General features: G+C 41.6%; 1 protein-coding gene across 1 annotated transcript in view; it reads left to right on the plus strand.

The window, feature by feature from the left end:
• cblb (Cbl proto-oncogene B, E3 ubiquitin protein ligase) overlaps positions 1-18,500 on the plus strand; it is an 83,996-nt gene that overhangs the window by 13,772 nt on the left and 51,724 nt on the right. The window contains exon 4 of the mRNA XM_079283402.1: positions 9,772-9,918. Coding sequence (XP_079139528.1) covers positions 9,772-9,918 — 147 coding nt within the window. The remainder of the gene's footprint in view (positions 1-9,771; positions 9,919-18,500) is intronic.

Consider the following 18,500-nt stretch of genomic DNA (forward strand, 5'->3'; position numbering starts at 1 on the left):
GTTATGACTTTCTATCTCATAACTTTGACTTTCTATCTCAGAATTTCGACGATGGGGATATTTTTATTATCAAGTCTAACTTTTAAAAAAAAAGAGAGAGGAAAAAAAGATTTTTTACTTTTTTTTTTTTTTTTGTGCTGGCAGATTCGCGGGCCACATAAAATGACGTGGCGGGCCGGATTCGGCCCGCGGGCCGGGAGTTTGAGACCCCTGCTTTATAAGATCATGGAAAAAATCATTTTAAAACTGTATAATTCTTAATACAATTATTGTATAGCCCCCTGTAACATTGCCCCACAACAATCCTCTCGTTGAGCAGCAGCAGGCTTATACAGTGAGGTGCCGACAGCCCTCACTTACTGTACTCAAACATAAAGATGACATTATCTTATTACACGCTATGTTACTTCAGTACATTTTAAGAACAATATTACTGAGGCCACTGCAGACAATTGCAGATGAACATTCATCATCCAGGAATTGACATTATAGACACCACTTACTATCCGTGTACCAATTTACCGTATTGAAGATACGACATCCAGCCATATTCCAGGTTTCCATTTAGTTTAAATGAATTGCCTTTTCATGAATTGGCTCATGTTCTCTCTTCTGTCTCTGTCTCTCTGTCTTAATGGACAGTGTTCTGTAGCTCTTTTCTGTGACAAATGATTTGCCTAAATAATTGATGCCAATAACAATCCCAAGAAACAATCAAATCAGTGGCTTCACTGAGTGCCCCTCCCTTCCCCTTTCTGCTTTGACCTGTTATGTGTTTTCAACCACCACCTCTGCGCTCTGTACCTTCTTCTTCAGCCTCATAGCAGCTGTTTGTTCTCCGCCAGCCTCCAATCATCCTGATGGCACCAGCAGCATGTTCCAGATCTGACAGACATCTCTACATTTTACAAGATTACTTTTGAACACATCATGATGGTATTTTAATTCACCTTTGCCCAATACTCATTTTTACAGAATAGAGATTGAACGCATCATAATGTAACAACTTCTGTTAACATTCGCTGTTAGCTCCGTTATTGAGCAGTGGCGGGCCATCAGAGCCTGCAAGGCCTTCTCTGCTGGCCTAAACAGAATCACAAAGCAATTTATATTTAAAAAAAAAGAAAAAAAGAATTATTATTTATTTTATAATTTAATAATTTTTCTTAAATGCACTACATGTATTACAATTTATAAAAACATTTTTCCCATTATCTTATTTTCTCATTGCACAGCTACTGTCTTCCTCAGTTGCTCTCAGTTGCTCTCAGATCTCACCTCTATGTGTGTCTCTGCCAGAGGCCTGCAGACTCGGCTCTGTGCAGTGCAGATTAAAGTATATGGGGACGATGTTGTTGATTGTCATAGTGTTCAACCAATCAGATCTTTAGTTTGACATGTTGGGCGTATTCTTTGACGTGTCAGCGGCCGCTAGCCGCCTATAATGACGTCGGCATTACGTGCAGCTCAGTGTTCATCTGTAGCTTTCCCGCGAGGTGCAGTGTACTGTGATTGGTCAGTGGGTGAGCACGTGACTATCACGAAATTTAACAGCCCAGTTGAGGCTGATGGGTAATTCAGGTCAGCCAATCAAAATGCATTGTGACTGAGTTGAGCTGCACCATGACACAAGGTGCTGAGAGGAGGAAAGAGTGAAAGTAAAATGTCACTCTCTTTGGGTCGCGGCTTGTCATTAAGGACTGACGGTGGATCCCACAGCCAGACCAGCTGTGAATATTATATTTTCCTGAATTTAGGCTTTTGCATTCTCTAAATGCTCGAGCGTTATTCAAACGACTCGTACCGAACGGTTTAATACGAAGACGTACATAGTTACAGCCTTAAAAATGAGCTTTGGTGCCACAATGGTGGTATTTCAGCTGCAGGACAGAAATGAAGGCCCAGGTATAAGATGCACCGCCCGCCACTGGTATTGAGCCAAGCAGAACTGTGCTGATGGCTCACATTAACTAGCTCTCCTCTTGCCCATCTCACAGGCCCGTAGCTATAGGGTTCGTAGCTATACCTACGGAAATGAATGTGCTGTAGTTTGTAGATACCCCACAAAATCAATTTGTATGTATTCCACGTAATCATGAACCAGCATGTATAAAGATCTCAAAAACCCACACTGGGCAGATGGAATGGGGGCTGGATGGCTCAAGCAGAAATTGGTCTTTCACCCAGGAGACTGCTGCCCGTTTGAAATGAGATGTTAACTTTGATTTATTTCTCACTTTACTTCCATACTCAAAAAAAGCTACTTCTGTTGTTTTTTCAACCCAAACCATAATCTTACCTAACTAAGTAGTTTTGTTGCCTAAAGCCAACTAAGTTGTCTGTGAAGATGGAAATTGATTTTGAAAAGACTGTATACATGTAACAAGCCGAAATTGACAGATGTCGCTGGGCTCTCGTAGGAAAATGCACAAACAATGAGGATTTCAACACTGATTTGTTGTTCACAATGTAGCATTATCAGGGAAGAAATAGAACACGGAGTGTTTAACCACACATGTAGTACTAGTTTGCACATGTGCAGTGCCGAGCGGGCAGGATGTACGGAATGGGTAGCTGGATGGCTCAAGCAGAAATTGGTCTTTCACCCAGGAGACTGCTGCCCGTTTGAAATGAGATGTTAACTTTGACACATGTAGCGTAAATGAGCTGATGAATTATATGACAACGTGATATTGGCATGGACTACTCGCCAATATCAGATCCAGATCTTTGGGCAGTTCCGGAGGTATTTCTGATACTGGTATCGGTATCCAAACAATTCTAATAAAAGCAGATTTAAATAAGAATGTCTGAGGTGATGGGGGAGAGAGTTGCATGGAGGAGTATGGCAGTTTTTACATTTATGTTTTTTAAAGTTATAACTATTGTCACTCTAGTTTTTTTATTTGGTGGAGAGGGAAGCATTAGTGATCAGCTGCTGAAGCCTAGTGGCTGTGTTAGGGTTTGTTCAAGTGACTGACCCAGATATGGATGCTGCAGTTTATTACACTTCTGTTTACAACGGTTCTACAGGGACTTCATTTATCTATGAAATGACTGAATTTAAGATTTTGCCTTTCACCAGCCTCGGTGGTCAGACATGCTGCAAGGTTTTAATTGATGCATGCTTGAACCTGGGAGCCAAAAGTGCAGTATTTGATTCATCCTAGTTGTGTTAAGTGTATTTAGACAGTTTGACTGATTTACATGACTTGTCATTACTTTTAGTTTGTTTTCATTTCTACTTGTGCATTTGTTCTGCAACACAGTGGAAAAATAACGACAATCAATTTCTGGCACTTTTCATGTGAGACACCGGAAACATACCACTGAAGCCTCACTGATAATTGACTTTTATTGTCGAACATTATCATGAGGAATCCGTGTTCTCAAACCAGAAGGACTTAACCACCATGCCTTCGAGTGTCGTTACACATGGTTGCGCTGCATTCATTGGCATTACTCAGCATTACCAGGAAAATAAACTCAACAAGGCTCCACTAGCACATACAATTTGACAGTTCTGCACTGCTGACGTTGTAACTGATTTAAGATTTTTCTTAAAAATCTGAATTGTTTCATTGAGCCTTTGTTACAGAAAGTAAGCATGTGATTGCTAAACCTGCATTTCACATGCACTGTGATTTTAAAGGTTGAATGTGTAAGATCTGGCCAGAATTTTTGTTTAAAACATTTGAAAAAAGTGCTGGCATTATCAACGGAATGTGAAGAGGTTACAGGGTTGATATGTTGTGTCAAAGACAGAGCTAGTATCTATTGAAATGCTAACCAGTTAGCCCTGGCAGATAGCAATAGTGAGTTACTGTAGCGTCCAGTCTGTCCTAAGTCCACTATGGGAGGGCAGGTCATGTTGGAGGTACAGGGTGTTTGTTAAATGGATTACGTCCAAAGTGGCAGGAACGTGAAAACAAATCGTATTTTCTCATTTCTGGCCTTTTGGATTTAATCCAATAAACAAATTTTCACAAGGTCCGTGGACTGTCCAGCCCCCGGTTAGTGGCACAGCAAGGTCAACGCAACATGTGAAGACTATACCATAGTGTTATGTTGCTGTTAGTTAGTTAGTTGTTCATTTTTAAAATGTATCTGATCACTGTAAATTTAGTCTACTGAAGATATACATCTTTAAAGTTTCATTTTAGGAAGTGCTTAAGTAGTTTCCACAGTGACCCATAGTTTTGAAGCAAACGTTAAATTTACATTTATTTATGTGGGGAATATTTTTTGGCAGTAGATTAGTAGCCGTCACCCCAAACACAGAACTACTTAAAATGATTGATTGAGTAGAATAATTGTTATGTGACACCGGTGAAGCACAGAGTTGCGATAAACAAAACGTAGCATGTTTTTGTGCAGGTTCGAAAGAAGAATTAAAAGTTTGAATGATGTGCTCCATGTACAACGCACCCTGCTGCTGGGTTTGAAGGTCAAACTCCGCTATCCATATCTCAGCCATTTCAGCAGTACTCTCACAACACACTGACCAATACTTCTTCAAAGTCTGATGTCTGTGAAACATATTTAACTCCACTGCTCTGACACTTCAAGTCTTTAATAATCTCTCATTCTGTGGCAGTGCTCAGCTCTGTTTTATTAATTCAATTTAAATGCAAATTCATATTTGTACATTGTATAGATGGAATGGAAATAAGATGGAAAATACCAAATTACGAAGTGAAGTATTTGATAAAGACTCTACCTCTACCAGTTTGATGTTACTTCATAGCTGAATAATTATACAACACTGTTAAATATCTGTAATGGAAATATGAAAGAATGCCATAATAAAACATATATATACAGTAATAATAAGTAGTAATAGTATCTTTTTTATATTTTGATTGTGAAAGTAATGCAATATGATATTGTGTTTAGATTTGTTGCTACAATTTATAATTCTCCTATAGTAATAATGCAATGTAATCAAAGACAAGGTGCAGGTGTATTATTGTAAAGTGCTTGTTTAAATGTGCACATTAAAGGTAGTATTGGGTATTGTTGTCCATATGTACTAGTCACTGGCACCAGGATGTCAGATCTCCTCTCTGTAGGCCAGGGGTCGGGAACCTATGGCTCGCGAGCCAGATGTGGCTCTTTTGATGATTGCATATGGCTCGCAGATAAAACAAAATATTCTCACTTGTTTTAATCCATCCATCGATTTTTCACTGCGCATGTCCTGTTCAGGGCTGCAGGAGCAATTGTCCATTATTTTAATTGGATGATACTGGCCGGGTTCTGCGGTGTGTCTAATTTGCAATGACAAAATTACATCGTTGAAACGGTCGAATGTAAAGCGGCACTTCGACACGCGCCACGCTACCTTTGCATCAAAATACCCTGCGGGAGACAGCAGAAAGAAAGCGTGCCAAGAGCTTCTGAGCAGGGTGCAAGCTAGCCAGCAGCAACTCCGCGTATGGACCCGGCAAGGTGACTATAATTCGGCTAGCTTTGCTGGTTCTTTAGCAATAGTGAGGAACGGAAAACCATTCACAGATGGCGAGTATGCTAAAACGTTCATGCTGGATGTAGCCAATGAACTTTTGGATGATCTTCCGAACAAAGACAAGATAATCAAATGGATACAAGACATGCCTCTGTCGGCAAGAACTGTTCATGATCGTACCATCGTGATGGCAAACAAAGTGGAGGAAACGCAAGTGAAGGACATAAATGCAGCACCGTTCTTTTCTCTGGCTTTGGATGAGTCAACAGACGTGAGCCATTTGTCGCAGTTCAGCGTGATTGCAAGATATGCTGTTGGTGACACACTGCGCGAAGAAAGTCTTGCTGTTCTGCCATCACATCTTAAAAACATCAAGTCCAACCTACGATCACGTTTAACGGATGAAAGCCTCAACGCTTGCATGAAGCTTAACCTCACCAAGTACCAACCCGACTACAAAGACATCAGCAAATCCATGCAGCACCAGAAGTCGCATTAATGGTGAGTGTTATAACAACATTATTTAAAAGAATAAATTCAGAGGCTTATTATACTGACATTTAGTTGAATTCACTTTTAAAATATATTATATGGCTCTCACTGAAATAAATTTCCAAATTTTTTGCTTTCATGGCTCTCTTAGTCAAAAAGGTTCCCGACCCCTGCTGTAGGCCATCTCAACACCATTGGTGATCAGGCCGATGACTTGTCGTGTTGTCGGCAAACTTAATGTGCAATTTTGAAAAATGTAAAAAAAAAATGGGCCTGAGAGATGAAACCACACCCACGTTCGTAAGACAAAAGCCTCATGACATCTACAGCAGCTTGGAAAATAGCGTGATGGCATGGGGCACTGACTTTGGCTTTTATTGTCAATCAGACTATAAATGAGAAAATAATTACGCCCCGCAGTCCCTCTGCCTCACTCCCCACCGCTGGGAGACTACTTTGCCTGGAGGAGGGCGGGTGATAGTTTTGGACACGGACCATAGCGGCTGTAGCAACTCAAATTTAGCCAGCGCAAAAGCTGTAGCACCTCCGTCCTCGGAGTGGCCTCTGCTCTCCTGAACATTGGGTATACTGTATGCTTCACACAGCATGGCCTGGATGTGTCTACAACACAGGATTTACAGACTCCATCTCTATCACTTGTTAGATCCTGGGGTACTTCTGGCCCGATACGGGGCTACTTACTGACTCAGCTCTCTACTAAAAGATTGTCGAGCTGGTGTTCTTGCGAGGGAACTCGCCTGGCTCCGCTAACTGCCGTTACTCCCGACGTCTACCCTGCTTCCTCCGGTCTGAGCACGCTCGGCCGAGAGATGTTGAGAATAAAACTCATGTTGAGGAGAAAACTCAGGTGAACAGACTTAGGTCGAGGCGTTTAGCTCAATTCAAGCAATAAGGTTTATTTGTAACAGAAGTATTATGTCCAGCAGTTAAACGTGCACGGACCTAGAAAGTTCACTCTGTAGGAGCGAATGAAAAGCTAAAAGGCGCTTAGACAGAGTGCGCATGCGGTGTTAAAGGTTCTTCTGATGGAAGCCTATTGGTTAAAGCAAAGTTGGAGGCGGATCTGTTTCTAGCATTCAAATGGCCTGATGGAGCACTGGGCATCTCCGCCCACACTGGCTCACGTCCGGATCCCGCCTTCTCTGGAATGTCAGTGTATGTGAAATGTTGATGTAACAGCATATTGTTAACACTTAAGGTGCCGAAAAAGGGTGCAGTTCTAAGCTATGTCGAAGTCTCTGTGTGACTAGATAAAGAGAACTCTTCTCCTACTCTAAGATGGCAGTTTCCGCCCTAATCTGGTGGTTTAAGCAAGTGTTTCTTTCAGGGCCACTGTATCTGTTTCTATCGTGCGAACAGGCGATGGAATGCCCTGCTTGGAGTTTTTGACCTACTTACAGTGACCTCACAACTCCGCAATATAAGCTTACAAGTATAGCGCATATTATTTAACATTGAATGAATATATGTTTATTTACAGAGACCAGTCCTGGCCCCGGGCGCTCCCACCAGTCGCGTCGGTTATGGCAGCTTCCCTCTTATGGATCCGTGCTCTTGGTAAATGCCAGGTTAGGTTTTAACGGCTAGGATCTCTTCTTTATAAAACCGTAAGGGGTTGTTAAGTGGATTCGGTCTCTAGGATAACCTTACAGAACTCAGTTGTTAGACATACAATGGCTTTAACTTTTTACTGCCACGAGGAACTTTTTACTACCTGAGCAAATAAATGCACTTGAGAATTTTACTTTAAATGCAGATTAGATATTTATTGCAGGTTATATTTAGTTAGTTTGCAAGGGTTAAGCTACAGCTCACATAAAATGTCACTACACTTGATTCGTTACTTTAATTTTTCTTCTTCGATTATACTCATTCGTTTTAGATGCCGAGACGGCTCGGTTGGAGCTGGATCTTCAATGGTGCGATGGAAAGGTTCTTTTGGAGTTGTTCGGAGCGAAGGTCCGGCCGGACCCTCGGTCCTCCTGCTCTGTAGCAGAGTCCGTTCAACAGTCCTCAAAACTCAGTACAAAGTCTTTCTAGGGCTGCTGCGTCTTCTCCGTTGTTCAGTTGTTAAAGGCGAGCAGTGGGGAGAGGAAAATCTCCGTCTTTCAATTCTTTGTCCACGAACTGCGGTCTTCTTTCCGTGAACAGAGACGAAGTCCTCGAATACTTCAGTTACGATCGTCCGTATCTTCTTCTCAGAGCACTTGGACGGCTCTCGTGTAGAAATCCCAGTTTGGAGCTTGCAAGCGTCTCCTTTTATCCATGATTTGGGCTGTCTGTTCTGCCCCCTCCTATCCAACACATGATCTCATTCCCCCACCCACTTGAGTGGGCGTTTGGTTCTGGACATGTCCAGACTTATTCTATATTATATACATTATGCCTGTATGACTCATCTTTGCAACAGTCTTTTGCTGCCACGTCTGCTTTTCCGATCCACACCCAAAAACATCTGTTCCTAACTTCACTCTTTCTGCTGACTCATCATGACAAAACACTTTTCCCATATCTCGGCTCCGGTCACACAGAACATTATTATAATCAGTTTTTGCATTTGTTAAATCACTCTATGCATTAAACATTCGTTACATATTGATTAAACATTTTGTTATATAATGATCATAAACCTTATCTTTTGATTACACTTTAACTATTGATTTCTGAGTATATACTTTGTGCTTTTTATATCCTGACTTTCCCTGAATGTGCAAGCATGTATCCGAGGCAGCTCTGTGAGCTCAACTCTTCTCGACACACTACAAGGCTAATGGCCAAAAGCTTATTCAAAATTGGCCTTGTTGGTATAAGAGCTCTTAGCCCATCGTCCACACCCACTGATACTGGGTGGATGGTGGTGGTGCATCAGTGGGTGTGGACGATGGGCAATATTTGGAAAAATCTGTCTCTTACCTTTCAACTGAAAGTTCAGCCTGGATAAGGCCGGCGCTGTGAACCTGACTATTGTCTGACTGACTATGTCATAAAGAATCCCTGTTACTGTCAAGTGTGAATACAGAGGCTGCTATTTGTTATTCGAACAGACTTTTCAGTTGCCTTTCTCACTGTGATTGTGAACAGTATTGGAACTGAACTGTTTGGGTCATGGGGAAAATAAAGCGGACTGTTTACTGAGTGGACTGAACTCAGAGACTCTTGAACTGCTTGGTTCAATACACCTGTTGAAAAGTGAATGAAGCTGTGTTCAATCTGGTTTTAGTTGAGCTATATTTCATTGCTACTGGCTATTTGCTTTATTGTATCGTATGGTTTGACAAAGCTATTTTCTTTCTATTCGATAAATATGATCTGTCAGACAGTGTGACTTCCCTCAACAGGATATTTACTCTATTAAAGGTTTGGGCTTGTCAAAGATGGTTTGAAACAAGCAGCACCAAGTTGATACGAGCAAGTTTCAGAAGTGTGACCTTCCTCACATCATGTTTCATTTTTAACACATTCTGAGTGATATAACACAGACAGTTTCTCATGTTCAGTCTTATGTGATCATGTGTCAGATGGGATATATGATGTGTGATACAGCACACATACCCTTCAATTTACTTTTTTGTTGAGGCCTCTCTTTTTTGTGATTAATCTTCTCAACTTTTGAGACATGTTGTAGAATTTATACATTTCTTTTTAGATTTGCTTTAAATTTGATCTCCAGACTAAGTTGTTTGTGATGGGCTAAGATCAGTTTCTATCAGTAAATCATTTCCATGTCGACCTGTTGACTGTGTTATTACAGTAATAACGGTTTCTTGTCTCTTCTGGCTTCTTTTCTGCAGGAGGAACCTGACCAAGCTGTCTCTGATCTTCAGTCACATGCTGGCTGAAATCAAAGCCATCTTTCCCGGAGGACAGTTCCAGGGGGACACTTTTAGGATCACCAAAGCCGATGCAGCTGAGTTCTGGAGGAAATTCTTCGGAGAAAAGTAAGCTTCACCTGATGTTAGCTTCTCCTTTTGCAGCTTTGAGTTAATGCTCCCCGTTTTGGTCGATCAAGATTTGAATCTGTGATGAGGTCAGGATCTTTATGATGTCAGTGTTTGTGGATGTTTGCCGTTTTTTCATCCCCAGGATACTCTGACTTTCTTGATGGTTCAAACATATGCATGCCGTTTTCCAATATAATGACATGAGGGAGAGATGCTCTGATGTTGGAGCATCTCCAAGACAGTGTGGCAGACTGTCACACTGAGAACTGAGAAAAAACACACACACACACACACACAGCTGAGGGCAACCGCAGTGTTCCACCTGTCTTTCTCACTAACATGCACAGCTGAGACAAGTTCATGACTTCTCTCATGCGCCTATACAACCTTTCCTATTTATCAGTTTCCATCTACATTGTCTGTGTTTGCAAAAACTGTAATTGGAGTTTACAGCTGTATTTGACAGCTTCACATTTTGCCTCACTTAAGTCACATTTGTTTGCAGTTTGAAGGACTGGCGGGCAGATCAATTCATCACTTCCTTTGTGCCAGTTGCAAGTGACCATACATGACACTTTATTTGGGCAAATAAGATGGAACTTTAATGTCTGTGTCAGGGATTATAGAGCCTTCTGCTCATTGTAACTCTGGTTTTAGATCTAATAGGATTTTTTAACATACGTTTTAAGACTTGCATAGTGCTCAAAATTTCTCTGTTTTTCTTTTCTTTTAAGACAATTTGCCAACTAACTGCAGTGAGGTTTAGCCGCCTATCTGTTTAGAGTGTGTTTCACACTCTTGTTTGAACAGCTTCATTTTAGGGCTGGGCGATATGGCTAAAATATTTTATCACGGTACATTTCAATTCATATCAGGGTAATGGTATGTATAATGAGACAGTAATTGTTCCGTACATTTAAGGAAGTAAAGGTTTTAAATTACCATCCTGTACTTCATTCAATTTGATAATTTTCTTCATTTATTTGGAACTTCTATACAAAAAATGGCTTCACATGAGACAATACCTCTTGAACACGACAGCCCCCTTTAAAGGGGGCTAGAGGGGGGTGGGGGGGGGGTGTACTTGTGTACAATTCACTTTTGCGATACGAATAAAAAATAAATAAATTAAAAAATACCGGTGTAACAAAGACATTCTGGGCGAACCAACCACGGGAGCCATTTTATACTGCAAAACACAATTATACATGAACTAAGATCATATCTAGAAGAATACTACAAGTTTTACCACAAAACCACGTTTTTCTGGGCAAAAAACCACAGTACTATACTCTTTGTTTTGGTCTCTGACGAGAAAGCACGGAGCAATTTTGGCGGATGAGCACATCCAGAGGACCGTGCTTCGACCCCGCTTCGCATATCATTTTCGAAATGACTCTCTTTCAAACCGTTCAAAAGTTATGGGGATATATGCCAATATCAGCCACAGGTCACGACAAAAAATATTGGGTAAAAAACCTTACGTTTTTATGATTTTATGGACGAAAAACGGATCTTTTCCAGCAGATTTTGGCGCAGCTGTGTGCGCCATGTTGTGGTCCGTGTCTGTGAGTGGTATCAATGCGCTGGCACACTGAATGAGGAAATGGCAGACGAAACTGTGAGCTGGACCAATCCATGTTGGGAGGGGGTTCGCCCAGTATTTTCAGATTTTTAGTCAGTAAACAGACAAGGAGATTGTCAATCACCCCCGCATGGTTCCCGTTGGACTATCCCACATCAAAAAATGTTTTTTTGTGAAAATCGAGCAGGCACAGCCCATTTCACAGTCCATTTTACAGCCACACAGACACAAATTATGATTCATATATTTTTATGATTGACAGATATGACATTTATAACTGCTCAAAATTATTCCAAATGGTGTCAAACTGCTTTATTAGGATTATTGAACACTCTTAGTGATAAGAAAAGTGAATATGTAGTTAATATTTAGTTATATACTATATAAAATTTGAATACAGCAATACAACCAAATGCTTCCAAAAATGATAATTTAGCATGCCTTTGCTTGGTTTATGCTGGCCTGCTTCACTCAATCAAAGTCAAATCAGTTTTAGAGACTGTCAAATCGGTTGTGCTATGACTGTGGCTATGCCATTGAAATTTTTAGGCATTATTTCAAGTAAAGTGCTTTTTTTCAGGTGAACCTGAAACTTTTTTAAATTTGAGCTGTGCCATATGTGTATTTGTTATTAACAGTAACATATACACAATTTTACAGATATCAGCGCATCTCACAAGTGTTACCTGTATTATACAATCAAAAAATCATTAAAATAGACCTTGTAGTTGCAGAAATACACTCTCTTTAGTATGGGTATGCAACTTTCGAGCAGAGGCCTAAAAATAGGGGCAGTGTTCAAGAGGTTAAAAACATAAAAGTCTTTCAAAATAGAAGTTCTAAGGTGTCTGAGAACAATAATTGTTAGCTGTTAGCCTAAAACCTGTCTAACACAACTAACAGGTGCAAATATATACCAGCCTGACCTCAGTCAATGCAATAGAACAGTCCCACAAATATGTATTTTGAAGTATACCAAAAGAAAAAAAAAAGACTCTTCCTGCTTCTTGCTCATCTTATATTTTTAAAAAGCTGACAAAACATTGTCAAAATAAGCTACTGTGCAAATGTCTCATAATTATGGAACCAGAGTTCTTCCTCATCTTGGGTTGGTTGGTAATCCTTCTCCTACTCTGTATTTACAACTTCACTCTCCATGTCTGCCCAAATCACGTTGCCTTGTGGAGCAGCTGGACTTGCAATAGCTCAAGATCAAACAAGAATAACTCCCACGGTGGAAACAGTATTGCCAAATGTCTATCATTGCACAGTATCGCTCAACCCTACTTCATCATTTGTGTTTTAATGATTAAATAAAAGCACAGTGCCACTTTGTTTTACTTAGAAGGTTAAGGTGCTTTAAATAACCACGAATTATTCTTTAGGTAGAAGTAAAGAGTCATTTAAAGGTTTGACTGGTTCTTCAAATGATAATGGCTCCAGAATTTTGCCCACAAATAATGCCTGAAGAACCATTTTACAGAGCAGAAGAGAAAGGCTTGATCAAATGAAGGAGCGTCGCATATTCATATACTGAACCTCCTAATTAAAGAAGCACTGACTGCATTGCGTGAATGGATTCAGGATATTGGGATTACCAGAAAACACATACATTTGAGATTAGAGGGAGTAAAACAAAAAGGTTTCACTTCGTCTGTTATTGGGCGGCTGTGTCAGGAGGTAGAGCGAGTCGTCCTTTAATCACAAGGTTGGTGATTTAAACCCCGTCTTCTCCTGTCCGCATTTCAAAGCAAGACGCTGAACCCCAAGTTGCTCCCAGTGTTGATGGATTGGCGCATGTCATTGCCATATCATGCTTACAATAAATCAGTTTAACACCTGGCTTTGTTAGCTAGGATATTGCTGTAGTATCTAGAATTCCATTGAAGGAGAATTTATCATCCATACATTGTTGATTTCCGTTGCCTGCAAAAGGTCAATATTCCATGTGAAAAAGCCTTAATAATTGAACTTCTTAGGTGAAGTATTGAACTGTCATAATAATCAGTTGTTTCAATGGCTGCTGGCATTTTAATAGTCATTTATTCAAAATTACTTTTGTCAAGCCCTTCGTCTAGAGCAGGGATTCCCAAAGTGGGGTGCGCGCACCCCTGGGGGTGCGCGAGCTGCCTCTAGGGGGTGCGCGAGAGGAAAAGTGTAATGGCGGTCTGATGGTGTAATAATATTAAATATAAAAAAAAAATGTAATTTTAATTTAAAAACTGTCAGGTGGGACATCTGAAGCTATCAGTCATAAAAGAGGAGAGGGACAGAGAGAGAGAGAGGAATCGGAGGCGAGGGGAACGGAGAGGTGCGTGGGGAGAGACCGGGAGAAGAAATCGAGTCAGAGGAAGATGAGACGGAGGAAGGAGGAAGGGATTGCACAGACAAATCGGGAGCACATCGGCCCATCGCGGAGTCAAGGTGAAAAAGAGGAAACGAGAGTGAGCATCAGACTGGGAAAAAAAGAGGGAATATGATGAAAAGTATCTGTGTCTGGGCTTCACTTGGATTGGCAACGCAGATTCCCCAAAGCCACAGTGCGTGGTGTGCAGCGAGGTTCTGGCTAACAGTCTGAAGCTCTTATTTACGTCGCCACCTGAACACCAAGCATGCCAGTGCAAGTCAAAAGCCCCTTACATTGTTTATATCGAAATTGGAGGAGTTACAAAACAGCCAAAACAACTGCAGTCTCATTCATGTGTTGGTCTATAAATGACGCACTACGGGCTTCATATCTGGTTACAGAATAGCGAGAAAGGGGCTACCGCACACAATCGCCGAAGACGTGAGCTTGCCAGCTGCCAGAGAGATGGTGGAATGTATGATTGGGGAGAAAGAAGCAAAAAAGTTGGACATGATCCCGGTGTCCAACAACACTGTGTCGCGCCGCATCGATGCTTTGTCCGAAGACATCCTGGCTACATTAGTCGCTCATTAATTGTAAATTAAATGTGATAATCTGCCTCTGAGCCTGTGCGTGTGTCCTCACATCCGTATTGCTCTTTAAAAGTGACGCCTTGTGTCACTGAAAGTTATTGAAACTTTGTTGCAGTGTTTCAGGGCGTTTTCACACCTTCAGTTCGTTTGCTTTGTTCCGATTCAGGGATTAATATGATACAATGTTGCACTTGCTCCTTTGTTCGGTTTGTGTTCACACTGCAACATTTAACAGCGGACTAAATCTTGTAAACAAATGCCACGCGCGAGCAAACTGTTCTCTCATTGGTCCGATTCTTATGCGGCTATGAAGGCTTAAAAGGCTCTGGTGCGTCTTTTTTTTTTCTTCTTTTTTTAATGGGGGGGGGGGGTGCGCGAACCCGGTCGGGATGTAGACGGGGGTGCGCGGCCTAAAAAGTTTGGGAACCGCTGGTCTAGAGGAGACTTCAGGCTTTCTAACGATGTATTGCATGTGCACATTGAGCTTTCCTGGGGGCGTATATAGTCTCGCATAACTGAGCTACCCGCATACTCGGTCGTGCGCTTGGTCGTGGCTATTACGGACAGCAAGTCTGCTAGTTACAGATACCACGTCTTCGACCATATATACTTCGTTTTTGCAATTTGCAATGGCTAAAAATAAAAGGGAAATAATATAATATCAAAATGTAAAGGAAAAAACACCTTTAGTGTGTCAGAATATCTTTTGGTTACAGTGGCGGCTGGTGGATTGTTTTTTGGGTCGGGCCATCCAATAAATTTCAGCAAATAGTATAATTCAATGCAAAAAAAAAAAAGGTTTAGCATTAGTACTTTGCAGTTACATTGTTATCATTTATTCCAACACTGACATAATAAGGACATCTTATTCATACAATTCAGTATATTAATATATATATATCATATAATATAATAATAATAATATTCAGTATAATATGATATATAAATACCATATCATCATAAATATACAACATAAATATCGTGAATATATAATAATAAAACATAAATATCATATGTAGTCTAATAGAACAAGTATATTTTAAGATGCCCCTATGAACCTTGTTTGTTGGAGAAACACCCAATCAGTGCGGTGAGGAAACCTGCATGTTTTTACGACAGTTATTTGGAAAGGAACTTTGCTCTTCTGAGTGGCAAACCTCTCAATGACCTTCTTATTGAAGTCAGGCATGTCCCTGACAAGTTCCTTCTCTCCATGGAGAGCATAGCCAGAGCATTAAAACGCTCTTCTACGTTACCGTTAGCATCGCGTGGGTGGAAATGTGCGTCGTCTCGTCTGCTTGAATGGCGATAAAATCAGCGTTCTTTACTTCCTCCAGAATGTAATCCCTTACAACCGACAGCATGCAGTCCAACAGCTCATTTTGTAGTCTTCGACGTCCCTTTAAAAACGCTGGCTGTCTCCAGCTGCTCCTCCAGCACACCGTCGAGGGACGCAACAAAATCCACCAGTCCCTTGAACACGCCAGGGTTGTCCGAGGAGTCAGTCTCGTCATGCCCACGCAAAGCCAACTCAAAAGCCCCACAAAACTTGACACAATCAATTATTTTTGATCAAATGTGACGGTTTTTATCCACCTCCTCGTTGTGTTTCTTTACCGCAAGCCGGTGACCGTCGTCCAGCTGGGTAGCGAGAGCACGCGAGATGAGAACTAGACACGGGCACTCCGGGAGTAAAAGACTTCCGGGAGGGCCATTCTCATCTGGCCCTCCCGGAAGTCTTTTTTTAGGGCGCTGATTGGCTAAATTGTAAGTAACTCATTTATTTCTTTAATCAGTGATTGGCTAAGCTGCTTATTAGACCCGTCTTCCTTGGGCCAAATCGATCTGGCCCCAGAACGTGCACGCGCAGTAGAGACGTGCACGGGGACAGCTGAGAGGTGCACCAGCGGAGAGGACAAGCATGGAAAAGCATTTATTTTGCGCAGGAATTTCTTTCTGAACAAATTTGATTCATGAAACATTATTTAAAATCTTTCTGTGTCTGATCTTTTGATTTACAAAATCTATGATTTAACAGGGCAAAATATACGGTTCACTCACCGGCCACTTTATTAGGCACACCTGTTCAATTGCTCGGCCAATCTGCCAATCACATGGCAGCATCTCAATGCATCTAGACTGGTGAAGAGGACTTGCTGAAGTTCAAAGCGAGCATCAGAATGGGGAAGAAAGGGGATTTAAGTGACTTTGAACATGGCATGGTTGTTGGTGCCAGACGGGCTGGTCTGAGTATTTCAAACTGCTGATCCTCTGGGATTTTCACCCACAATCATCTCTTGGGTTTACAGAGAGTGGTCCGAAAAAGAGACGATATCCAGTGAGCGGCAGTTGTGTGGAGCAAAATGCCTTGTTGATGTCAGAGGTTAGAGGAGAATGGGCAGAGTGGATGAAGATGATAGAAAGGCAACAGTAACCCAAATAACCACTCGTTACAACCAAGGTATACAGAACACATCTCTGAACGCACAACACGTGGAACCTTGAAGTAGCCGGGCTACAGCAGCAGAAGACCACACCGGGTGCCACAACTGTCAGCTTCTGTTATCACTCTATGAATGTATGTGAATGTTGACCTGTAGATTAAAGCTCTTTGAGTGGTCAGAAGACTAGAAAGGTGGTGTGTAAATGCAAGTCCATTTACCATTTAAACAGAGCTATCAAGCTCACACCAGTTTGGCTAATTTATTATTTTATATATTCAACGATGTAGGTCTCTTTCTTTCTCCCTTGTAATGTGAAACATCTCAATGTTGACGCAATAAATCAGAAGTATTTTGTCTCCCTCTGTGTTATCTCCACCTTAATGTTCTGCAGCATCTTGCAGCAAGGCCTAGATCCTCCTTATGGCACTGGCACCGCAGTGGCAAGCGTCAGTCAGGCGTCACAACAGCGGCAAGCGAGAGGCACTCGTTCGGCACCTGTCAAGAAGCTGCCGAGCTGAGCGGGCGGAGCCACATTTCCTGAGAACACCCATTGTTGTTACGATTGGCAGCTATATATATATATATATATATGGCAGCTATATATATATATATATATATATATAATTATATATATATATATATATATAATTGTTAGATCCTGGGGTACTTCTGGCCCGATACGGGGCTACTTACTGACTCAGCTCTCCATTAAAAGATTGTCGAGCTGGTGTTCTTGCGAGGGAACTCGCCTGGCTCTGCTAACTGCCGTTACTCCCGACGTCTACCCTGCTTCCTCCGGTCTGAGTGCACTCGGCCGAGGGGCCACCCTGACCCCGGGCGCTCCTACCAGTCGCGTCGGTTATGGCAGCTTCCCTCTTCTGGATCCGTGCTCTTGGTAAATGCCAGGTTAGGTTTTGGCCGGCTAGGATTACTTCTAAAACCGTAAGGGATTGTTAAGTGGATTCGGTCTCTAGGATAACCTTACAGAACTCAGTTGTTAGACATACAATGGATTTAACTTTTTACTGCCACGAGGAACTTTTACCGCTTGAGCAAATAAATGCACTTGAGAAATTTACTTTAAATGCAGATTAGATATTTATTGCAGGTTATATTTAGTTCGCTAGCAAGGGTTAAGCTACAGCTCACATAAAATGTTACTACACTTGATTCGTTAATTTTCTTCTTCGATTATACTCATTGGTTTTAGATGCCGAGACGGCTCGGTTGGAGCTGGATTTCCAAAGGTGCGATGAAAAGGTTCTTTTGGAGTTGTTAGGAGCGAAGGTCTGGCCAGACCCTCGGATTCCTCCTGCTCTCGCAGCAGAGTTCGGCCAACAGTCCTCAAGGCTCAGTACAGTCTTTCTAGGGCTGCTGTGTTCCTCCGTTGTTCAGTTGTTAAAGTCGAGCAGTGGGGAGAGGAAAATCTCCGTCTTTCAATTCTTTGTCCACGAACAGCGGTCTTCTTTCCGTGAACAGAGACGAAGTCCTTCAATACTTCAGTTGCGATCGTCCGTATCTTCCTCTCAGAGCGTCTGGACGGCTCGTGTAGAAATCCCGTCTTGCTGTTTGCAAGTTACTTCTTTTATAACACTTTTGGGCTGCCTCTC

Source organism: Melanostigma gelatinosum, assembly GCF_949748355.1.
Source record: "Melanostigma gelatinosum genome assembly, chromosome: 14".
In the NCBI taxonomy this organism is placed as follows: Eukaryota; Metazoa; Chordata; class Actinopteri; order Perciformes; family Zoarcidae; genus Melanostigma; species Melanostigma gelatinosum.